This window comes from Lemur catta, chromosome 1, assembly GCF_020740605.2.
Source record: "Lemur catta isolate mLemCat1 chromosome 1, mLemCat1.pri, whole genome shotgun sequence".
NCBI classification, from domain to species: Eukaryota; Metazoa; Chordata; class Mammalia; order Primates; family Lemuridae; genus Lemur; species Lemur catta.
The window spans coordinates 129,372,427-129,398,102 of record NC_059128.1 but is presented as its reverse complement, the minus strand read 5'-3'; the positions used below and the strand labels follow the sequence as shown (position 1 = coordinate 129,398,102).

The 25,676-nt window shown below is 38.4% G+C and overlaps 1 protein-coding gene across 1 annotated transcript in view; it reads left to right on the top strand.

Annotated features, from left to right (window-relative positions):
• Window positions 1–25,676, top strand: part of CUBN (cubilin) — a 227,505-nt gene that overhangs the window by 137,822 nt on the left and 64,007 nt on the right. The window contains exons 37-49 of the mRNA XM_045534123.1: window positions 4,065–4,270; window positions 5,188–5,372; window positions 6,502–6,694; window positions 7,288–7,485; window positions 11,053–11,199; window positions 12,852–13,042; window positions 13,203–13,386; window positions 17,849–18,023; window positions 19,147–19,325; window positions 20,730–20,939; window positions 21,594–21,734; window positions 22,422–22,603; window positions 25,331–25,502. Coding sequence (XP_045390079.1) covers window positions 4,065–4,270; window positions 5,188–5,372; window positions 6,502–6,694; window positions 7,288–7,485; window positions 11,053–11,199; window positions 12,852–13,042; window positions 13,203–13,386; window positions 17,849–18,023; window positions 19,147–19,325; window positions 20,730–20,939; window positions 21,594–21,734; window positions 22,422–22,603; window positions 25,331–25,502 — 2,363 coding nt within the window. The remainder of the gene's footprint in view (window positions 1–4,064; window positions 4,271–5,187; window positions 5,373–6,501; window positions 6,695–7,287; window positions 7,486–11,052; window positions 11,200–12,851; window positions 13,043–13,202; window positions 13,387–17,848; window positions 18,024–19,146; window positions 19,326–20,729; window positions 20,940–21,593; window positions 21,735–22,421; window positions 22,604–25,330; window positions 25,503–25,676) is intronic.

The window sequence follows — 25,676 nt, the reverse complement described above, 5'->3', positions numbered from 1 at the left end:
ATTTTTCTTTCAACTGATTGTATTCTACTTTTGTAGAAAAGAGTTCAAATTTATTGGCATATGATTGTTAGAGATTTTATGTCCTTTTCTTATTATAATATTGCTCACTTGAGCCCTCTTTTATTCTTGAACAGTATTAGAGGTTTTGTACTTTATAAGTCATGTCAAAGAAATAGCTTTCAGTTTTTTTTTATCCTTTCTACTGTTTTCTACATTTCTATTTCATTAATTCCAGATGCTGTCCTATTGGTTCTTTTATTCTCTTTGTGTTTTTTCTGCTTTGTTTTCCTAACTTATGGGATTAGACACTTAGCTCATTTTTCTTAGTATTTCTTCTTTTCTCCTACAAGCACTTAAGGCTATAAATTTATTTCTAAATATGGCTATGACCACACCCCATAAGTTTTAATATATAATATTTCATTCTCATTCAGTCCCCAATATGTTTTAATTTCCATTTTGGTTTCTAGTGTGACATATGGCTTATATAACAAGATTTTTTTACATTTCTAAATTATGGGGCCTTTTTGTTCTCTCTTTGTTACTATTTTCTAATTTCATTCTATAATGGTCAGAGAAAATGGTTTCTAATAATTTTAATATTTTCTGAGACTTGATTTGTCATCAATGACATGAGATATATTTTTATGAATGTTAATGGACACATGAAAAGAATGAATACAAAGAATTTGTAAATTCTAATTGTTGGATGTTATAGGAAGCTTGTTATTGTTGTTATTGTTTTCACTCTTTTGTGGGAATCACCAAAAATCATCCTATTTACATCTTAAAATGTTTAAATAAGAATTCTACAGTGGACTCTCTGAAACTGCTCCTTTAAAAGTTATTAAGTTGTTCTTAGCCTGTTCTCAGTCCTGGGTCTTTGCATCTGTTGACACTCCTCGTCACCCCTTCCTTAATTTTTTCTTGGCTTCAGTGACATGGCAGTGACCTTGGTTGTGTCCCACTATTCAGACTGCTCCTGTGTTTCTTGTCCGCTTCCTTTTGCTGCACTCGGAATGTGGGTGTTCTCAAAGCCTCTGCTCTCATTTCTTCCCTCTCTCTCTTTTTCATCATTTATTACCCTCCACTTTTTCATTTCTAAACCCTTGATCTAGCCGTGCTTTCAGCTTATCATACGTGTACAGGTGATTTGCAAATACAGCCCAGCGTCTTTTCTGAAGTCCAAACTGCATATTAGTTCTGATAGATTCTTCCACTTAGTGATAGACTGTGTGTCAAAAAGCAAAAATATTTTTCTGCTGCACCCAGTCATTGCCATGATATGTTACTGCAAGATTAATTTTCTCAAGCAGGACTCTGACCATTTAATTTTACCACTCAAAATCCTATTGGGTTTTTTTGTGATAAAACATATATAACATAAAATTTGCTATTTTGACCATTTTTACATGTACAATTCAGTGGCATTAAGTACACTCACTATGTTGTGCAACCATCACCACTGTCTATTTCTAGAACTTTTTCATCATAACAAACAGAAACTCTACCCATCAAACAATAGCTCCCCGTTTTCCTCTCTCCTCAATCCCTGGTAACCTCTATTCTACTTTTTGTCTCTGTGAATTTTCCTATTCGAGGTTTCTTATGTAAGCAGAGTCATATAATACGTGTCCTTTTGTATGGGGCATGTTTCACTTATAAGTTTTGAAGGTTCATCCATGTTGAAACATGTTCAGAATTTAATTCTTTTCCGAGAATGAATAATAATCATGTGTGTGCATGTCACGTTTTGTTTATTTATCTGCCTGTTGATGGACTTTTGAGTTGTTTTCCCCTTTTGGCTATTATGAATAATGCTGCTATGAACACTGATGTGCAAGTAGCTGTTCGAGTCCCTGCTTCCAATTCTTTTGAGTATATACCCAGACGTGGAATTGCTGGATCATACTGTAAACTCTATGTTTAACTTTTAAGGAACCACCAAACTGTTTTCTCTACAGTGGCTGCACCATTTACGTTCTCACCAGCAATGCACAAGAGTTCCAATTTCTCCATATCCTCATCCACACTTGTTAATTTTCCAGTTTTCTTAATAATAGCCATCCTAGTAGCTTAGCAGTGGTATCTCATTATGGTTTTGATTTGCATTTCCCTAATTACTAATGCTGTTGAACATCTTTTTGTGTTCTTATCAGTCACTTATATATCTTCTTTGGAGAAATGTCTATTCAGTTTCTTTGCCATTTTTAACTAGGTTATTTATCTTTTTACTTTTGAGTTCCAAGAGTTATTTTATATTCTGGATACTGGCCTGGTCATGTGTTTCTATTTCTCTTGGGCAAATATCTAGGAGTGGAATTTCTGGACAGTAATTTAATACATATTTAATTTCATAAGAAACTCAAATAATTATTGAAAGTAGTTGTGTCAGTGTACAGTTCCACCAGGAATATATGAGACTTGCAGTTGCTCTGCAGGCTTGTCGACATTTGATCTTGTCAGTCTTTTTCATTTTAGCCATTCTGATCGGTGTGAATTGATATCTTATTGTGATATTCAATTTGCATTGTTCTGATCACTAATCATGTAGAGTATTTTTCACATTCTCATTGGCTATTCACTTATCTTCTTTTATGAATGTCTGTTCAAGTCCTTTGTCCATTTTTAATTTTATTGTTTTTTCATTGTTTATTTGTAGGAATTCCCTTCATAGTCCAGCTCTGAGTCCCTTTTTAGATAAATGCTTTGTAATTACCTCCTCTGCTCCCATCCCTGTCTGTGACTTGCTTATTCATTTTCTTATTTATGTCTTTAATGAGAAAATTTTATTTTTGGTAACATCAAATATATTACTTTTTTATGTTATTGTTAATGCTCTTTGCATTCTATTTAAAAAATATTTGTCTGTCCCAAGGTCACAAAGATTTTCCTCCATGTCTTCTTCTAGCAACTTTGTGGTTCTAGCTCTTATATTATTATATTATAATATTATTATAGTATACCTATGAGAAATGTTAAATTAGTTTCTGTGTATGGAGAGAGGCAGAAGCTGAGGTTCTTTTTTTTTCTCTCCATGTTGATATCCAGTTATTGGAGCACCGTTGGTTAAAATGATTTTCTTTTCCTCATTGAATCATCTTGGCACCTACGATTGTATTGTATTGACTGTGCATTTGTGGGTCCTCTTCTGCACTTTCTTTTCTATTCCATTCATCTACGTGTCTACCCTTGCACCAATACCACATTGTCTTGATTACCTCCCTGTTTTTAAGCATTAAGTCCAAATTTTGAAAACATTCATGTAGTACCTACATGGTCCAGACTCTTTATGTGTTACTTATAAAAATTAAATGAGGTGGATATTATTTCCTTTCTTCCACCCTCCATTACATAAAAGTTGCAGAATATGTGATCATTTGAATAGGTCACCTTTGAACACTAGCCTGTGTTATTACAAATCCCATAATTTGTCTACCTTTCCAGAAATTAAGGACATAATCCTTTACAGGGCATTTGAACTCCACTGAAATGATCCCATCTTATTGCTTTAGCTACGTCTCTTAGTGGTTCCTTAGAGGTACTCAATGTTTTAACCAAACTAGATATCTTGCAGGTTTCTAAAATGCTCCACCCTTTTCTGCGTAGGTCCCTAGTTGGCTTATGTTCTCTGCTTACCATCTGTGCTCCTTAAGTCCAGAAAATGCTTACATTTCCTTCTCAAAAAAATCTCTCCATCAGGCTATTACAGAGCTTCACAATCAGATATGACACCTTTGCTTCAAAATTCTTGTCATTTTATAACTCTGATAGCACTCATGTTACTCTGCCTTATATGTTTTTTTCTGTATCCTTGCCCAGTTTTTCCCACTAGGAAGAAAACTACCTGAATGCAGTATATTAATTGTCTAGTTATCTCTTGAATAGGCACTTCAACACATTGGAGTGCAGAAATTTGTTGAGATAGCTAAAGGATCTTGTGATCAAAGTTCAAGAAACTTTTAACACAGTGAACAGGTTAACCCAGCATGTGATTCAGGATAATCCCAAAGTTTATTCTATCAATTTAATCCCTATAAACTTTTTTTTTGCCCCCAAATCAGATCTTTCCAGTTGGAAGACTCTCAAGACTGTAGCAGAGATTTTGTGGAGATCCGAGAAGGAAATGCCACAGGTCACCTGGTGGGACGATACTGTGGACACGCCCTCCCTCTCAACTATTCATCCATCCTTGGGCACAGCCTGTGGGTCAGATTTGTGTCAGATGGCTCAGGCAGCGGCACAGGCTTCCAGGCCACCTTTGCTAAAAGTAAGTCGGTTCTATGTCAGTGAGGTCTTCCAGAATATGTCCTACAAAGGAGAAAGGATAATTTTTTCAGTAATACATTAAGCAAGAACCATCCGAAACTCTATACTGTTCTTCTACCTTGCCTTTGTGGGATTACTCTACTATATAATGTATTAGAAACACTAAATTATGTATCAGTGGCTCATTAAGACCAAGGGTTAACATTCTCAATGGTTCTAATACTCTTTTAAAGCTCTAGTTTCTACCTAATGTTAAATTAATTTTTTCTGTAATATTGTGTTAGTTTTCTAATATATAGTTCAGGTTCGGTATGTTTATGTCAAATGTGTTTCATCTGATCCCATAAACTCTATAGTCTTCAAATTAAAGGCATTTAGTATTACTTTGGGATTGACTTAAGTGCTCAGATATTATAACAATAGGATATTATTCTAATAGAATAAAATGTTAAATATTTTTCTTTTCTAACTCAACTTTTTCATAATTAGCTATTCTACATGTGTTTCCAAGCTGTCAGTTTCTCTTATCTTATAACACTTAAAAAAAAGTTCCATTCTTTTGTAAAACAAAGTAAAATAGGCAAACCAAAATCAGGGAGTGGGGCTGGTAATGCTTCCTTCCCTGTCCCCAAGTCCCCTGGGGTCTGGGAACCCCTTTTCACGTGGGAAGTTGTACCTCTTTTCACACTATACAACCTTTTAAGGAGATGGAATTCCATTCACAAAATCACCCTTCTCTAAGGAATTAATAAATAGCCCAGAAACCAAAAGGGAAGCAGTATTTCTCTCAATACTCAGAAAAGAAATCACAGTCAATTAAAAGGCCATCCTTTTCAATATCCCTTGCCTTTTGTTTTTTCATTTGATTAAAGAACTATTCTAAGTAGGTCTGATTTACTGCTCTGCTTTCCCTCCTAGTATTTGGCAATGATAATATTGTGGGAACTCATGGGAAAATTGCCTCTCCTTTCTGGCCTGGAAATTACCCCCATAACTCCAATTACCAGTGGATAGTGAATGTGAATGCGTCTCAGGTTGTCCACGGTAGGATCTTGGAGATGGACATTGAAGCAATACAAAACTGCCACTATGACAAATTAAGGGTGAGTTTCCACGTGCAATCGATGATTATAAATTTTGGTGAATTGCTACTGGCAGATATGAAACCAAGTTAATGTCTATTTAAGCATTTGCAAATCATGGTCTGCCCTAGATCACAATTACTGCCTCTAGATTACCTGGACACAGGTAATTTCACTGTTACATTTACTATTGTCTATTTCATACCTAAGGGTGTTGTTTTAGCATTGTTATAATTTACCTGTTGGGGTTTGTCTAAGCATGCATAAAGTATTTATTCTATCTTATGTCCCATTATTCTGTTTGTTCTTATGTTAGAGTGTTAAAATTGTAAAAGACCATGTAAAAATAAATAAATATAAATATAAAAACGATGGTGATCATTGCCATCCAGACATTGCCTACCATATCAATTCCAGAAACACTATCAGATTCTTAAAGGCCTCAATCTCACCGTAGTCCACCCAATCAATACCTGCTAGATGCCCAACATGTATGGAAATGACTATTATACAGCTTGACAAACTGACATTCAGTAGAGAATTTTATGATAACTGTTACAACAAACTTGTTCTAAATTATTTAAAAACTATCACAAATTTCCCTCTAAATAGGTAATTAATATTTTAAAACCAAATGAAAGGGAGTTATTGAGTACTTTGAATATACTGAGCCCTGCAAGCTGTGATTCTTTTGTTGGAGTTAATTCTTCTTTCCTTCTGTGGAGATACAGACTCCTCTAGGATACCTGTCCACTCTCTCATTGAACTGTTCCTCTTTCTTGGTGTTGTTCCCTCATTCTTCCTGATTCCTCCCTTTGAGGCCCCAAAGCACATTTACTAAGTACTGCAACTATCCTGCGTGCTACTTTTCCACTGACAAATTTCACTATACATTATCTAATGAACTATATCCCACAGAACACATGTTAATATTATTCTATAACAAAGATATAAATAATTTTGAAATACATGAAATTATTTGCAATAATATTTTATATTTAACTGCATTCTCTGTTTTAAACAGACATAAAATGTCTACTTGTTTATTTTTTTATTATGATAAAATTATAATAATATGAAGCATCTTTTATAATTTCTGTTTTATGAAGACAGAGGTAATTTCCTAAATGTTATCTGTTTTTACATGCAGATTTATGATGGGGTTGGCATTCATTCCCGTCTAATTGGAACTTACTGTGGTACTCAGACTGAATCTTTTAGCTCCACTAGAAATTCTTTGACGTTTCAGTTTTCTTCTGACTATTCAGTATCAGGGAATGGATTCCTTCTGGAGTGGTTTGCAGTGGACGCTCCTGTGGGACCTTTACCTACCATTGCTCCAGGTATGTTTGGTACTAAATGAAATTCTTTTTAGGTTTGATATGTGTGGGCCAATTATTTCCAGTAGTCCCATGGTAACAGGAGCCAAATACAGAAATCAGTGCAGCCCAAAGCCCTTCCTCGTTATGTTCAGATGTTCTTTTAAATCCATAAATATTCCATTTTGTAAAAATTATAGTTTCTTCTTAAAAATGCAGGCTTCCTATTATATTTTCATATTAATTAGGGGTTGATATCTATAAGATATTCTACTTACATAGATGAATATAGTTCTACCCCCGTAATGTAAGTTACTGGAGAGTCTTCTGCATGTACTTATCTATGCTTAACAAATAGCACTCAGTGATAAATGGGTCATATGGCAAAATTGTGGTGAAAAAAGTAGAACATAAGGTACTCTTTTTGCACAAAAGATGAATTATGGAAATGATGGCTATTTGAATCAATGAGTTTAATAAAATATTTATTGATTTCCTTGAGGAAGTTGTTTCGATTGGTTGTTTCTTTTCAGTATAGGACTGTCACTTTAAAGTTAAAAAGCACTCGCTTCTTTTCTGTTAGAGGAATTTCAGAGACGTTGCTTTCCATCCTGCAGGTGCCTGTGGTGGATTCCTGAGGACAGGGGACGAGCCAGTCTTTCTTTTCTCCCCGGGCTGGCCCGGCACATACAGTAATAATGCCGAGTGTAGCTGGCTCATCCAGGCTCCGGATTCTACTGTGGAACTCAACATCCTTTCCGTGGACATCGAATCTCACCGAGCATGTGGCTACGATAGCCTCGTGATAAGAGACGGTGAGAAACATTAAGAAAAGAATACTGAGTTTCAATCCTGACACGTTTAGTTCTATTCAATGATCATCACATTTATTTACTGGCTTCATCAATTTTGCATGGCAGTACACAGATATTATGGTCCATGAAGGCATCAAATTCCAGAACTGGCTACAATTTTTGAAGAACGTAAGGAGAGTATTAAATTGCTTGTCACAAAATGTCAGGGATAGCACAGCATTCCTAAGAGGAAACAAAGGCTTTTTTCTTAGAGGCTTATGTGGGAGAGAATAGTCTGAATTTCCAGGTTGTTCTACTTCCTTATTGAGGAAGCCTCAAAGATCAGAATTGATATTTTATTCTACGGCTTTAAGATCCAAGTGAAAGAATACTTGAAATTGTAATGTATTTATTTCTCTTAGTCCCCTGAATCTGTGGGTAGACCAGGTAGAATTAAGGGGTAATATTGTTGCGTTCCTTTCCTCTACACACAGGTGTGGCGCCCTTATGTGACGGGTTAGGGACCTGAATAATGCTGATATGCAACATGCACAAATTGTGCTTCACAGTTTGCATGGGCTGCACTGAAGGAGGACGGCAGGGAGGCCACAGCCTCCATGTCAGTGTTTCTCAGTGTGGTCCCCAGGTCCTCGACATCAGCATCACCTGGGAATTGTTAGAAATGCACATTCTCAGCACAAACAAACGTTTTGCTTTTGGCCCACACGTTGCTAGTGTGCAAGGTCTAGTCTCCCTAATCCCTGCATCCCTAGACCCCCTCCCCGCCACTAAGTGGGAAACATCAGATGGTGGAGGTGAGTTATTTTCATTCTGGTGAGGCTGGACCCTAAATGAAGACTCAGATCAATCATGCGAACATGATGAGACGGTAAACTGTGACTTTCTCCCCGTTTAGATCAACAGTCAGCACACTGCCCCGAGGAATTGTTATTTTTCCTGACATCAAAGCATTCCTGTGGATATTGAACTTTAAATTTTTTTCATGTTATGAAATGGATGTGTCCTTGCACGCATATTCTGAGTGTTTGGAACCTAGTAGAAGCTTTAAAAGATACCTTCGGTAGATAAACTGCATCAATGAAGTCAATTATGGTTATTCTTTAAAAATCACATTCTATTGAATTCTTTGTTGTTTTTGTTCCACCAATAACTTCTCTTGAAAGCCTAGGAACTGGAGAGCAGTACTTTTCTTTTGCATGTCCTCACACAAGTCACGAAGTGGTTCTAAGCTCGTCATATTATCTGTGAAAGAGAGATAAATACCTACCTCATAGCCTTTTTGTGAGGGTCAGGGAAAGAAACGAACGCAAAATTTTTTAGCAAAGTCCAAGTATTTTGTAGATGCAGAATTCGGAAGAGTTTAGATGCATGTGCCAAAACAACAAAAATGTTTTAAATTGGTTGTGTGATCTACCCACATAGATTCCTTTTTATTCACTCATAGTGTGAGTAGATGCCCAATAGGTTCATTCTTTCCTCGTTTGTTTATTTATTCATTAAAGAAATAGTTGTCGAGTGCCTACTATGTGTCAAAATTAGTGGATATTTTGTTCATTTATACAACGTTAATATATTTTTAGAATTAAAATTTAATTCTCTTCAATTATTTCTCCTTTTCCCAGTTAGTTTTTTTGCTTCTGAGTAGCAGAGGCATGTAACATTCTGCAGCAAGTATCTAAAGCCAATTGGCCACAGACGATAATACTTACAGGCTAGTTGTGCAATTGGCCAGTCATCACAGGCCCTTGGGCCTTGGCCATAGGCCATAGGGTGGCTTGTGAACACTCCTGGGCCATCCCAGAGAGGGTCCTGCAGCATTCTTGGGAGAACTGAGTCCCTCTCCCACCTGCTTATTCATTTTACAGAGCTGCCATGGCTCAAAAATGAATCAGTCTCTTCCAGACAACTCACCAACAAATTTTGCATATCAAAGATTCCTCCAAACTGAGATTCCAGGAAACTACATTGGGCCTAGAAAAAGTTTTTTAAAAAAAGAAAGAAGGAAAACGAAAGAGAGAGATTGAGAGAGAGAGAGAGGGAGGGAGGAAGGAAGGAAGGTAAATTGTATTAAAATTCAGTAATCTTTTTATCTAGTCCCAGATCTGAAATGTACTTTCTTTATGACCTTAGGTAAATCATTTAATAGCACAATTTGAGGGCATCTGGAATTAATCTGCTAGGATTAAAATCATTGTTGACTTCTATACTCTGTGTCCTTGCATATAGCAGCATAACTTACATCCCCTTTAAGACAGTTTCCTTATATACAAAATGGAGATAAAAATAATGCCTACTTAACAGTGTTACTGTGAAGACAAAGTCAGATAATACATGTGAAGCACTTAAAGTGGTATATAATAATTGCTCAATAAACATCAGCCTTTAATAATCTTGGGGTCTCAGCTTCCGCAGCCCTAAAATGAAGAGGCTGGACTAGGGAAAGAATTAGCAAGTTACCTTTTAGCCATGGCCTTCAGGGTTCTTTGACTTGTCCCTCTCTTTAAAGATGGGTTCATTCCTTCCACAATCTATATGTTGAGGTTTTGGAAAGCTCTAGAAATACCCCAGTACTCGGCATGGAGACTGAAGGTGGGTAGCAAGTAACAACCGTCTGTGGTTATTGTGTTATCTATCAACTAATCAGTAATTATTTCAAGATAAGACCAGCCAGTCTGGGGCGTGAATTTTAGAAAAAAAATCAAAATCAATAAACCCAGTTCAGTCTTACTGAGAGGTAATATGTGCCTGTGAACTAATGACATAGAATAAACTTCAAAATCTTGTAGTACAGGTAATTAGAGAATAAGTCCATGAAAATAATATTGGGTGAAATGTGTAGTGAAATAGCATAATAAAGATAATAAATGCAAAAGGAGTTTAAGAGATAAACTTTTGAATTGTAAAAAACACAAAAGTTTCCGGAAGTCACAAGCCCTCCAAAGAGTGCCTTTCAAACATTTTGTATTTATAACTGTGCTATGGCCTTTGTCATTGCAGAAATAGAAAATAACTTGTTTTCTAAAGTAGTATAATGAATGAGTTTTAAGTAGTGGGCAGTGCTAAGAAGGATTCCTTTTGCTGGTTGTATAAAAGGGCTAGTTTCCTCATGTCTCATATTCTATTTTTGTTTGTTTATTAGCTTTAAATGTATTAATTCTCTGCTTTAGAGGAAAAAAAAAAAAACCTATATTTTCCCAGCCAAGGAATCCCAGTTCTATAATCCCCCTTGTTCTGTTCTGGTCCTTGATCTCTTCCCAGTCCCGTGTACTCTGATTTTGAGTTTTAGTGCCAGGAAAAACTGGCCGCCAGATTTTAGAAAGACAGTGGAAATTGTCAAAGAAGTATTTATCCAAAAGGGTAAAGAAAAGGACAGACAGCACCACTGCAACTTGGAGCCAGAATGATGTAACCCCTGGGGTGTCCTTCTTATTGAGAATCTCAATGCCTCCTACACATTATGATGTTCTGAAAAAATATGTGAGCTGCTTTGGCTGGGCTGCAAATGATGGTGCAGCAGATTCTTCAGACATCGTATTTCATGCTGACATTTCCTTTCTTTGGTCACAGGAGACAACAACATGGCCCCACAGCTGGCAGTTCTCTGCGGCAGAGAGATCCCTGGGCCCATTCGGTCTACCGGAGAATACATGTTCATCCGCTTCACCTCTGACATCAGTATAACCGGGGCAGGCTTCAATGCATCCTTTCACAAGAGTAATGAGTTCAAACATTTTTAAAATCTCATCTCATTTCAGCTCATCTCTTCTTCTCTGCCTAATATTACTTTTTCATTCTAAGACACAGATTATAAGTCAGAGGACATGGGTCTCTGCTCAGCCACTGAATGGCTGTCCTTATGTCAATACTGAGTGCTGATCCAAAGCCCTATGGCCAAGTTGTACAAAAAGTCTCTAGCCTTCAGGTCCCTGGGTGGGGCATCTTCCCTCCAATGGAGGTGTTTTCATAGTAGGCGCAAGACTGTATCTTTAAAACAATTTTTTAGCCTAGCTGAGGGCTGGAACTAGGAGACAGCACGTAGCCATAACACATCCCAAAGGAACACTAAGTTATGATCTGTCTTCATAAATAGCTTTGTTGAAACCATCCATTTGAGAGTTAGCAGGAAGAGTTTGTTGCCCTTGAAATATGGATTTGATGAGTCAGAGAATGGGACAGGATATGGGTGCTTTCATGTGTAGTGTGACTGAGACTTCCAAGGCTTGACATGTCAAATAGATTAAAATTAAAGAAATAGTCCATAGAATATTGAAAGACTGTCATGTTTTTAACTGAAAAACATAATTTTAAAGGATATTCTCAATCTAACATTAAAAATTAACACTTCCTCTGCTCTATATATACACATTTTATAATGTAGGAAGCAATTAAAGATAAATTACGTTCCTCACACTCAGGAGAAGGCTGTGTAGTGGTTTAAGAGAACAGGCTTTGGCGTTAGACAGACGTAAGATAAATTTCCACCTCTGCAATTTAACTAGCTGTGTGAGCTGTCTACACTGCCTTGCTAATAACCTGTCCAGGCCCTGACAACTGGCAAATTAATGCTGTATTCAGTCTCTTTCCTCACCTCTCAACCTCTCACTCTCTCTCCTGCACATATGTAAGGGTGGTCCCCTCCTCACCGGATGCCACTTCCCACTCCTTCCAATCTAAATACTGCAGATAGAGGGATTGTTTTAAAATTGAAGTAAGATCATGACGTTCTGATGCTCAAAACCCTTCAACTTCTTCCTCTTCTTACTCAGAATAAGCCCTCTCAGTTTCCCGCATGACCTAGCCATGCTACCTTCTGAATCTCTCAGTCTGTGTCAGTCCTTCTGACTTCCATGTTGTACCTCCAACACATCAAGCCTTTACACTATTTTCTGGACCGGAGTGTTTTTCTGCCACAAAGCCATCTGGCTTGATCCCTCCTTTCCTTCAGGTCTGTGCTCAAATGTTACCCCTTCTATAAATTCCCCATACAATATGGTACGCTTCTCCTTCACCTTATAAAGAACTTCTGTAAGTTCTTCATAGAACTTATCACTATCTCACATATTATTATATGCGTTTATTGCATGTCTTCCCTATCTAGAAAGTAAACTTAATGAAAGTAAGAAATTTATCTCTATTTCTTACCTCTATTTCCCAGATCTTAACGACAATAGCAATAATAACAGAGTACCCAATAGCATGTGCTCAGTAAACGCTTGTCATACTGATCATTTCCTACACTTTGCTCCATTAGTTTCAAGAACTTCTATTCCCTACACTTCGAAAACCCCCAAGAAAACCAGGAAAACATAAAGATACAGTTGTCATCAATGTCATTGCAATAACCTACCTTTGTTCCTCTTGGGAAGGCTGTGGTGGATATTTGCATGCAGACAGAGGGATTATCACATCCCCCAAGTACCCGGAGACCTACACGCCCAACCTCAACTGCTCTTGGCACATCCTGGTCCAAAGTGGTCTGACCATTGCTGTGCATTTCGAACAGCCCTTCCAGATCCCAAATGGAGATTCTTCGTGCAACCAGGGGGATTACTTGGTGGTAGGTCTCACTTGCTGTCCTTTCTAATTACGTTCTCAGCAGACTTCATTCAGAGAACAAGATGATGATTCTTCTCTTCTGGGACATAAATGGATAAGACTTTTGCACTCCCTCTTTTGCCATATAAGTGAGTTTATACAATTTAAATTTGTCTTTCCAGCTAAAAAATGGGCCTGATATCTACTCTCCACCCTTGGCGTCCCCTGGAGGAAACGGTCATTTCTGCGGCAGTCACCCTCCCTCAAGTCTGTTCACCTCAGACAATGAAATGTTTGTTCGGTTTATTTCTGATAATAGTAACGGAGGGCAAGGATTTAAGATCAAATATGAGGCAAAGAGTTTAGGTAAGTGTTTTCGCTGTGAATGTTATGTGTATTTTTCCTGCAGTTTCTTGGTCTTCCTTGTTTAAACAGATTTGAGAAATAACATGTAAAGTTTTCTTTTTTGAACTAACAGTAATATCGTTAGTAAGAATAGCTACCTACTATCAAGCACCTATTATACATTTAATGTGTTTAATATCTCATCATGACTACTCTTTAAGGAAGGGAGTAGTATTTCCATTTTACAGGTAAGCAAAATGAGGCTTGGACTTTTCTAAGTCCACATGTCTAGTTAGTGACCAAAGTGAAACTCTCCATAGGTATTAAATAAACTAATCTTATTGATCCCTGAAAGTCCTGCAACCTTTCCATTATAAAATGTCTAAGTGCAAGTTAAATCTAGTGGTAGAAACATTGTAAGAGTTATGTTTGCCTTGTTTTGTAATCATTTGTATGCTTCTCTTTTAAATGAACACATAATCTTTTGATTCAATTATTACCCACTTAATTATATATTACGTCAGTGATCTTTACCTAATTACTTTTACTTAATTATACTTGATTATAATTGTATTTAATTTTACTGTAATGATTTGATTTTTGTGACATTTACTTTTTAATACTGTTTAATTGAACAAATAAATAAATAAATAAGTAGGCATAGTTTCAAAAAAGGGAATAGTTTCAGTGAACAGCAATGTAATAATAAATCTTTGCTTGTCCCTCTCCACAAAATTAGTTAATATGGATTTCAGGATGATCCCATGACCTCACAGATGCCTGAATATATTTCAAAATACATATTAATCTCAGTGAAATCATATATTTTATTCCACATTATGTGAGAATGTAAAATGTCAGCATCATCTGTTCATGTTGGTAAGGGAGATGAAATAAAAGCCTCCATCAACGGACACAAAAAATCATCTACCAACTTGAGTAAGGTCCAAGACTACAGGGAATGTACTTCTGTCACTTCCCAGTGCTCACGGCTCTGGCACATGGAGAGGGCTTCAACTTAGGTCTGTGGACACCAGCGCTGTTGCCTTATAGGTCAGGAGCTTCTCATCCCTCCCTCTTCCCCTGCTGAGCGTCGTGGCTGAGTTGTGAACCGGCAGGTTTTCACCTGGTCCTGAAGCACTATCTGAGTAAAAGCATCTTGGGTCTAGTGAGTAGACTTCAGCCTGTCCTATAGAACTCCAATTTTCCATTTTTATCCTATAAACGCAGTCTTGATTTATATTTTTAAAGTCAACCTTTAGTGGTAATTCAGATACACTAAGGGGTCATTTGACAACACTGGGCCTCTTCTGTTCCTTGTGGACCCCCTGTTCCTGCAAGTGTGGCCATGGCTGTTACCTTCTCCCCATCTTTCTTCAAGTTCATGACTGCTCTTAATATCAGACAAAGAAAAGTCTTTTGATTTCAGAACCTATTGCTGGGCAACCCCAAACAATAGGATTACTCGTGTTCATTCCTATTACGAATTCAACCATTTTCCATAAGTATAGACCCGGCTTCTCCTTCCCCTGTCTATCTGGTTATCTTCCCGCCATATCTACTTCCATGCCACTCCCACTTCTCAGCCTTTAACATAGGTCCTTGTGGGAACATCTTTTGACGTCTAATTCCCCTAGTTTTATACCATCTTTTTTTAGAGACATTTCTTCACTATTGTTGGTTGAAATTTCTATGACCCTGTGCTAGACGCCTCTTACTCTCACCTGATTAATTGGCTTATTGATTAGTTAATCAAGCATTTACAAAGTGCTTCACACCGTGCAAACTACCAGGTTCCATCAAGGCGTTCACAGCGTGGTGGAGAACACAGATAAGCAAAGAAAAAATTAGAATATGGTATAATAAGTGCTGGAAAGAGGAATAACAGAGGAGAAATACCTAGTCCAGCCCAGGGGATCAGAGAAGGCTCCCAGAGGAGGTAGATGAAGAGATTTGCCAATCAGGGAAGAAAGGACGTGAGTGCCTAGAAAGTCTCCATGCTATGAGGTAAGGCATATTCAAGGATTTGAAATAATTCACTACTGCTGGAGAATAGAGTCAAAAGGAGGTGAACAGGATGATGATGTAGCAGGCAGGAATCCTGCTCAGGGCCATGGATTGGTGTCATGTTTGTCATATGGAGTTAATATGTTACTACCAAAAGGTAATGAATGGGGAACCATTGAAAGATTTTTCTGCAAAGCATGAATGCCACGATCAGATCAGAAACACCAGTGTGGCTGCAACATTGAGCACATATTGAAGGGGGAGAGACTAGATAAACAACTAATTCAGAAAAAAAACATTAGTTCCTGAACTAAGGCAATGGCAGTAAGAAGGTAGAAGAGCGGGCAGAAAGACAGCATAAACATGGGATTGAGTGGATTGGTCAGTGAGATGTGACAGAGGAGGGGAGGGATGGGGGAGCCATGGGTAAATGCTAGGTTTGGGGCTGGGTGGATCCATTCACCCCACAAGCATTGATTCAGAACTTTCCATGGGACGGATGCTGTGCTAGGTCCTGGGGATATAGCAGTAAGCAAATAAAATCCATGTCCTCATGGAGCTTGGTGTTAGTGTTCAGCATGGATAATAAATAAGCAAAATATACAATATGTCATATGGTAAAAGATATTAAGGAGAAAAATAAGGCAGTCTGGGTGGATGGGAGTGTCAGTAGGAGGGGAGGTGAAGCTGTCACTTGCTCAGGCATGGAATTCCAGATGCAGAGCAGATGACAATTTCTATTGAGACATGTTCATTTCGAGACCTCTGAATTACATCCATTAGCGATATTCAGTGGGCTTTTGGAACATGAGTCTGGAGGTCAGAAGAGGAGTCTGGAGTGAATCTATGAACATGGGAATCATCAACAGTGTGGCTGTAGTTTACGTCATGAGGATGCATGACTTTAATCAGGGAATTATTCAGAGTGAGAAGGGGAAAGGCCTTGGTGGGCATTTCTGGGGAGCTCCGGCAATGTCAGGAAAGCCCTGGGAAGCGGCACCTAAGGACCAGAGGAGGAATGGTGAGTGGAGTAAAAGGAGGAGGAGGAGAGCTTGGTGCCCCAGAAGCTGAGGGACAGAAATGCAAAGAAGGAAGATGTGGTTGGCCATGTTAAGTGCTATGGATGTAAAATAAGGATTGGAACATCTCTTCAGGTGTACAGCTGTGAGATGATTGGGGACCTGAACATGAGGGCTTTGGTAGGGTTCAAGAATGGGGTGGAGAGAGGGGAAGAGAATGGGATGGAACCCAATCCAGAGACTCAGGAAGATAATGGGCATGGGGAAAGGAAGAGGGTAGAGATGTAGGTGAATTTATTAAGGAAGGTAACAAATAATGGGTAACAAAGTGAGAGGATTCTCATCTGATTTCTTCTACTTTTTTTCTATAGTAGTGTGCTGAAAATCAAGAGGAAATGGGGAAAATAAAGGGTTTAGAGAGTATAGTAAAGTTTCAAGTGGTTGTTGTAGTTGACATAGAAAGTAGTGAATGAATGACTCAGTGGTGTTGAGGATGAACAAGTATTTGCAGTGGTGTCAATTTCCATGAATGGTCTGAGTTGAACACAACCACAGAATTGGTATTTTGCAAGGGAAGTCTAAAGGAAAGACATGAAGCAAGGGAGTCAGAGTCCATCAAAGGGATTTGCAATTTAGAGTTTGTGAAATGGGGGAGTTCTAGATAACGGCAAAGTTCAGGATGTGACCATAAGTGGCTGAGTGACAATGGACATAAATGTTGCTAGAGGCAAACAGACCAAGTATCTGTGTGTCTAAGTGATTGGACAGGTTAATTTCATTGGCATTGTATGTTTACTGCTGCTTGGTTTGTTTGCTGAAATTGCCAGAGAATATTTATTGATAAAGTAAAGTATTTTTATATAATACGATGGTCTTTTAGATAAAAAGTTTAAAAAGCTCCTTTATCTTCTTGCAAAAAAAAAAAGGCTAATAAATTCTCTCATGCCATTGATCTCTTAGATACTCTTCAAATGTGTCCAAGTCCTGAAGAAATACAATGAGTGAATACCACAGGGTTGTGCAAACATATATCTGCTTAGTCTTCTAAATGTATCAAGGTCATGGCTCTCCAGCATCCTGCATTGCACACTCAGTGGGAAGTTGTAACCACTAACATACTTACCTGCTCCTTGAAGTGGCAGATATGTGTTCACACACCCTTGAAGTTCTGCTGCATGCATCGTGTGTCACAATCATTTTGCTGGCTTTAAGGAAGAATGAAATTTCCAGTGAGAATAAATGGTTTGGTAAATTAAAAAGTGACACACCTGGTAGCTTCCTCAATAGCAAATGCAGAATTTATTTGCTGGAAAAGAAAATGAGTATCATCGTAGGTGAAAGGAAATTGAGATGAGATATAGATAAGTTGAGATAAGTTGACTTTAAAAAATGATCGTGGTGGTTGACAGTGTCTCCTTCACCAGACTGTGGATTGACTTAACTGTGTTTCCCAACAGCCTGCGGGGGCAACATCTACATCCACGATGCGGATTCTGCTGGCTACCTGACCTCCCCCAACCACCCCGACAATTATCCTCAGCATGCTGATTGCATTTGGATCATAGCAGCTCCTCAGGGGAGGAGCATCAGGCTCCAGTTTGAGGATCGATTCAATATCGAAGTATCACCCAAGTAGGTCACCTCCATTTTAATTTTTCTCCTACCCCAAATTAGTAGTTTTTAACTGTCATGCCTCAGAGCAATTTATGTCTTCTTTTCTTAGTAGCATACACTGCATGGGAGATCTAGGCACAAAGGGAAATGCTTCATGACTCAAGGCTGAAAACACCGTCTGCCGGCCCCTCTCCCATCAGCTGAGCAGATTAAGTACACAGATACTGTCCCTGTGACCCCTGGACACATCCTCCAAGAGACACCGAGGGTGGCTGTTTGGGATTTATGTTCCCCGTACTTCCTCCCACAGGAAAAATAGAACGTCTCTCTGGCAGATGGATATTTATTTGTCCAGCCTCATGTCAGTGTCACAAATGACAAAATATCTGTTTAACAAATGGGAATTTGAGTGATGGTGGCACCAGGGGTCACCAGTGTCAGAAAAAGGACTAAAGCAAGTACAGCGTAATTTCCCAATCTCTATTGAATAAGAGTTCTTGAAGGATTACGAAACAGAGAGCGAGTCTTACTACGTTGAAGACAAAGGAAAACTACATAGACTGTGAAAAAAAAATCTGTGTTTTTCTCTTTCATTTAACAAAAGTGTGACACGTGTGCATCAATGCGTGTGTGTTACAAAACTTAGAGACAAGGGCTCTTGCTTGCCATTGCTGGGCACTGGCCATGACACAACTCAGCCACTCACTGAGCGTTAATTGGCTGGTTTGACTTTCTCGAGAAATATTAGGTGAATGCTTGTCCACTTTTATGAACACAGAAAATTCCTGCTGGGACTGTCCATTAGCTCTGGTCACAGAGCCATCAAAAGAGAGGTTATCTTTGTCACACGAAATGTATCAGATCAGCATGTGAGACAAAATACTTCTTGTAAATATTCTTCAATGTTGGATACGTAAAATCTGTCTTTTTGAGCTACTAATGAAAGAATGTATTATTAGGAAAAATACTATACAGCATTTTAAAGTGACAGGCAGCCTTAAACTGACTCTGTCAGAGCATCTTATGCTACAGAAATGATTATTTAATAATATCCTTGGAGAAATTTAGTGAAGTCTTCATTACCGAAATAAGGCAAAGCAACTGGCCTTATAAATTTAACAGAAATTTTTCCCCACTTTAGCTGTACTTCCAGTTTCCTCGAGTTGCGGGATGGAGTTGATTCCAATGCACCAGTACTTTCCAAATTTTGTGGGATGTCTTTGCCCAGAAGTCAGCTGTCCTCGGGAGACGTCATGTATTTGAGATTTCGGTCTGACAACAGCCCTACTCATGTGGGGTTCAAGGCCAAGTATTCTATAGGTAACAACATTTTTAATATTAAATAGGAAAGTTGTGATAGAATGAAAATATATTAAAACTTAAAAACCCATGTCTTTAAAAGAACTCTTTCTATCTGCCTAATTTTAAAAACTATTTTAATGAAAAAAGGAGTGTAAATGCTTAAAACCACAGTTATTTATTAGTTTCAATTTCTCCTTTGATTTTCATTTTAAAACACTACTTTTAGTAAACTTAAATAGGTCAGTACATTACCCTAAGACATTTTAAGAGAGGGAGGCAGAGACCACATTCACATAACTTTTACTACAGCATACTGTTATACTTGTTCTATTTTATTAGCTATTGTTGTTCATCTCTTATGTACCTGACTTATAAATTAAACTTTATCATAGGTATGTATGTACAGGAAAAAATAGTATATATATGGTTTGGTACAATCTAAGTTTCAGGCATCCACTGGAGGTAGTGGAATGTATCCCCTGTGGGGTAAAAGGGACCACTGTATGTATATTATTTTAAGTAATAAAACTATTTAGCAGTCAAATAACTATATTTAGAACAGTGACCTTGGATTCCTCATCATATATAAAATAATTGAGCTTATTTCTTCCTCTAAGTCTCTAGTGCCAAATCAATCACTGGATAAAAAGCAAAGATGTCTCCTTTGTGTTTTGATTTCCTTATTTAGAAAATGAACAGCAAATATACTTATTGAAGATTCACTATAATATAATATGATCACAGTGGCATAAAATTTCATATCTGGTACATCTGGATGCAAGCCAAATAAGCATTTAATACAGCAAAAACTCAGAAAGCCTATTTGTGACAATATTTAATCTACACCATAGATCATTTTATATCCTAAGTCAAATTGCGTATAATTCAATCTAGCTATCACATCCATGTGATAAATAATTGATGGTAATTTTCAAGATCCTGAGATGCCAGTTACTGCAGTAAACTGTTTATTTGTTAGTTAGACTAGAAATGGCAGGTGTCACCAATCAACCACAGTACCCCTTCTAGCTGAGCTTGGACTCAGTCATTTAGAATCAACACAGGTACTAGACTGATATCAATCTATCAGTTGGTTCTTGGGATGAAACTTACTTGCAACTCGTAGCTCTTACATAGTGTCCCAAGAGAATTAATGTGACATTACAAAATAGGCCATTCAATAGCTGACTTCCATTTCCCATTTTTGGACTGGGCATGTGGTATCATTTCTATTTACATCAACAGTAGATTTCAAATAATAAGGTAAGCATTTACCAAACATTTTTAGAATTTTAAAAACTTCAATTTGTAGTCACTCAGCACCTAAAGTTTTCAAATGTGCTGGTAAAATCAGAAAAAAAAATCTGTGATAGAATATTGCATGTATGCTCTCTCTCTCTCTCTCTCTTTTTTTTTTCCCAGCTCAATGTGGAGGAACAATAACAGGGCAAGCTGGCGTCATTGAAAGCATTGGCTATCCAACACTTCCATATACAGACAATTTACTCTGCGAGTGGCATCTCCAGGGTCTCTCGGGACACTATCTCACCATCTCCTTTGAAGATTTTAACCTTCAGAATTCCTCTGGCTGCGAAAAAGACTATGTGGAGATCTGGGACAACCATACCTCTGGTCAGTGAAACCTGTCTCCTCTCTTTTCGGGTGTTTATTTGGGGTGCACTCATTCAGCCTCTGAAGTGTCTTCACTTCTAAGAAAAACAAAAGTATATTTGTACTCTGCAGAGAAGTGCAGATCAGTCAGCTCTGGACAGTGCCAGCAATTCTGTCCCTTGACTTCACCATTAACTATGGATGCTCAAAGCCCAGGTGTCCTTACATAGCTTATCCCGAGACCACGTGGAGAGAGCGCTGTACTTGGAAGGCATCTTCTTCCTGCTGAGACAGCCCGTGCCACATGCAGTTATTCGCAGTCAACCTGAGGCTTGAGGGGAGGAGACGGTAACATACATCTCCCGGCAATAATATGAGACGGACACTTGTCACTCTGTTGTCTTGGACCACTTTTTTAAGCAAATGAGTAAGCCTTCCTTGTTGTGCTCAAGATACCCTTCCTCTAGTTGGTTGCATTTTTTTCACACTTCATGTATTTGAATATGTTAATTTTTATTCATGTTTTCCTGCTTTTCTTGACAGAGATGGCCATTATCATAGGCAGAGTCTTATCTTTTATTATTTTCTTTGTAATAGGTGCAGGACACCTCAAATAGAGATTAAAAGAAACAAGTCGCCTGGACATATGCATACTTAATTTTTTGACTCTTACAGGGAATGTCTTGGGCAAATACTGTGGAAACACCATTCCTGACAGCATAGACACTTCCAGCAACGTTGCTTTGGTCAGATTTGTCACAGATGACTCTCTTACTGCCTCCGGATTCAAACTGCGATTTGAATCCAGCATGGAAGGTGAGTTCATTAGTTCATTTAAAAAATATATACATTTTGAGCACCTACATTGGATAGACACTATGCTGGGCACTGGCGTTACAAAACAAAACACGACCCCTATCGTCTTGGACCTTAGGGTTTAGTGGAGAGGCAGACATTAATCAAAACGTCACACCAATAAATGAAACATTACAACTGTGATAAGTGCTACAAAGGCCAGTAACTAGTATCATGAGAAATGTAATAAGGTGATGAGTTCTACTGCAATCCTCATCTTAAGAAAAATCTAGTCCATTAGTCCTATAGTCGTTTGGAATTTGCATTCCCCATTACCCTGACAAACTCGAGTGAAATAAAGGTCTTGTCTGCCAAACTGGATAATTACTTCAGCCTTCTGGTTTTCCTGATTCTTAAGTTCACGACATTTATTGGTCTCTCATATTTCTTGGGCCATGGTGATAATTAAAATGCTGCCGGTGCCCTATCGTCCTTGGAAGCAAAGATTAAATATTAATGGAGATAAGAAGTGAATGCAAATGTTCTCTAAGAGTCCTCACATATGATCACAAATAAGGGCAATGATTTTGTCTAGAGGGATAATTTAAAAATCACTTTAATTTTGAGAGCATTCCAGATGGAATGAGACATTTTGATTGGATTGCAAGTTTTCTTAGCTTTCTTTCCCCACTCCTCCCACCCCATCAGAGTGTGGTGGGGATCTGCAGGGCTCTACTGGAACATTCACTTCTCCCAACTACCCGAACCCAAATCCTCACGGCCGGATCTGCGAGTGGAGAATCACCGTGCAGGAAGGAAGGCGGGTCACCCTAACGTTTAACAGCCTGAGACTGGAAGCTCGCCCATCCTGTGACAGTGAGCATGTGACAGTAAGTGTCCCGTGCAGTCAGGGATATTATGTTTCATTGTTTAGGGAGTTTATTGACTCATAAATCACAGTCAGAAAACTAGGTCAGGAACATTGGCATCTAAGCAGCTATATCTCAGACAAGTTCTAAGTGCTTTAGATAGAACAAAATCACAAGGAACTGCCAAAATAATTGCAAACGTTGTTTTAAGAGATTATCACAACATGCATCAGGGTCACAGACAGAATAAATTTTAAGAGAAAAATGATCATTACAAATGACAAAACTGGACAGGCAGAGAGGGCTGAGCCTAAGGCAGCACCCAGCTGAATGGGACCAGAGTCACAGCCCATGCCACCACCAACAGTTTTAAGAGATGGGTGGCCCTGCATGATCGCTGTTCCCTGCTAAAGGTATTGAGTGACTACCGGAGGGAAACCATGGCTGCCCGAACTCCGCGGTGCCAACCACAAATATTTTATACATTCTATATATTCGTATACATATGAATGTTTTAATCATAATTTTGAAGTTTTATATTGCTTCTTTGGGGTCAGTTTCCTTCAAGTTCCTGTCTTCTATTTACTTATATTGGTCTCTGCCTTTTGCATTAGACATTTCCCTAAATGTTGCTGTTCATTCACATTTAAAAATGAACTATTCAAAGGCTGACTGGCATCTCTGTATGTGTGACAGGGGCTGTCAACTCATGGGCTTGATGGCAGGTGACTGGCGGTGGGGGGGGTGGGCTTCACTCTTTAATTAGGGAAACCTACAAATGTCATATCCACAGGTCTTTTCTCTTGAGGAGATTAAAATTCCAACAAAGAATCACTTTCAGAATTACCTTCTGAATCTTTAGTATGATGTCCACATTCCTTTTCTTTGAAATACGTTTTTATATGTTTAGTGTTTGTTTTGTTTCCTCTTCACTCTGCTGCAAACAAGGGCACACGGATTGCCCTCTGCCCACTCTTCATTTACTGGAGAACTTGCCAAAAAGGAAAAGAAGAGACAGAAAGGAAGAAACCTTTTCCAAGATCTGCATGCAGAGCAGGGGGCAGCCTTAAGTGCACTGCTTCTAGGCTAATACCTTATCCAGCTGGCCTGAGCGTCAAAGTCCTCCAAACCCACCCACCTGTCTGACTCCCTGGGCAGACGGAGAAAATAAAAAGCTATGCCACCCAGCGTGTTCGACAATGAGACCTGTGTATGACTTTGTTCCCTCTCATAGCAAATTTTATAGCCTGTCCTAAATCTCACGTGCCTGCTTCCTACCTACTTGTTTTCTGGGAGTTGCAGTTTCTGAGTACAAAAGGGATTAGAGGACATGAATGTTTGTAGCATGCTAGTTGCTTCTTAAAAGCAGACGTCTGTGTGATAAATGGATAATTGCAAAATTTTCAGTCATTGTGATTCTATACCAGGGGCAGACATGGAGGCAGAGATAATGGCCGTTGATCGTGGTTTCCAATGTGTCCCATTAACTCTGTGGCTGGTTATAATTTCCTTGGATTCTGGCAGCGTGGTGCCCATTCCTGCTTTCAGCATTATTGAAACATTTGTCATCTTCTGTTTCTTTATTTCTTACTTCATGATTTGGAATCAGAGGGATGGTTGGAATCCCAGTCCTATTATTACTGTTCTTTGATTACATAATCTTTCTGAATTCTAGTTTCTTACTCTGGAAAACAGAGATACTATTATCTGCCCAAGAGAGTGTTGGGCTGATTGGATAGCACGAGTGGGCGATGAGCGAAGTCCGGCATTTTGTCTGCTTAGTAAATGACAGCAGATTCTTCATCTGGTCCCATGAATCGAAGACACTTTAAACCAGAAGCTTCCAAAGAACGTAATATAATCAATTACAGTAAATCCAAAACCTCCCGTCTTTGTTAAGGAGTGCATTCTCCTTCTGTGTAGCTTGCAATGTCATAGTCTGAGTCATTATTTCTTTTATAATTGTGAGCCATTCAAATCCTTTTTGCAAACAGGACTATCAATCAATCAATGAATTATTATTTAGCTATTTCTTCTAGATTTTTTTAAACCATAAAAACCAAGGACACTAACACATTTGCTTGGTTTGGTACAGCAGTAGAATAATACTTTGCCAGTTATTATAACTATGTCAATAACGAGTTAATGTTTAATATCTTTGAGTCAACATTACCCTAATCCATACTTAAAAATTCAAAGGAGTCAGAAAATTGAAGCTTTGAATCCATAGGTAATTAGGAAAGAACTATTATTACATTTATATCGAGGTTGATTTCTTAAATTACTTTTCAGAGTATTTTTAAATATCTGAGTTATTATATGCTTCAAATCATCAGAGACTAACATTTAAGCCTCCCTTCCAAATACCAAAGGTCTTGATGCGCTGTTAAGAAAAACTGCCCATTGGTGAACTCTCGCACCATGATGTAAGCCTGGTGGCCCATCTACTTTGCATTTAGAGCACAGTTTCCAGTTGCAAAGTGCACAGCAGTTTTTCATTTGTCACCCCATGGCAGGAGGGCATTACTGCAACACTTTCATTTTAGTGAAATGACCCCAAGGTGACAAAATGTGCTCAGAGTAGCAGAGTGGTTTGCGGGCCCAGAATGGAAGCCCGCCTTGTTAAGTGATTCATTTTGGCACAGGGTCCCAGTGGAAGGAAGTGGGGCTGCGCTGGGAATATCAGATCCTAGGAAAGATGCAGTGAAATGGACTGGGGGTCTAAAAGTTAAACCATTTTTCCAACAGGTATTCAATGGCATTAGAAGCGACTCGCCCCAGCTAGAGCAACTGTGCAGTAGTGTGAATGTGAGCAACGAGATAAAATCTTCGGGAAACACAATGAAAGTCATTTTTTTCACTGATGGATCCAGACCATATGGAGGCTTTGTTGCTTCCTACGTGTCCAGTGACGATGCAGGTAATGTGGGGTGTTGTAAATACACCCCATTTTTATAAGATGTACAGCAGCTGTCCCCAGCAATGCCAACAGTGGCAAAGCCATCTGGTTTCCCTTCAGTGATCGGTTACACCTGGATCTTTGACACAAGGGAAACATACATAAGCAAATAGAAAACCCAATCCAGACAAAAAA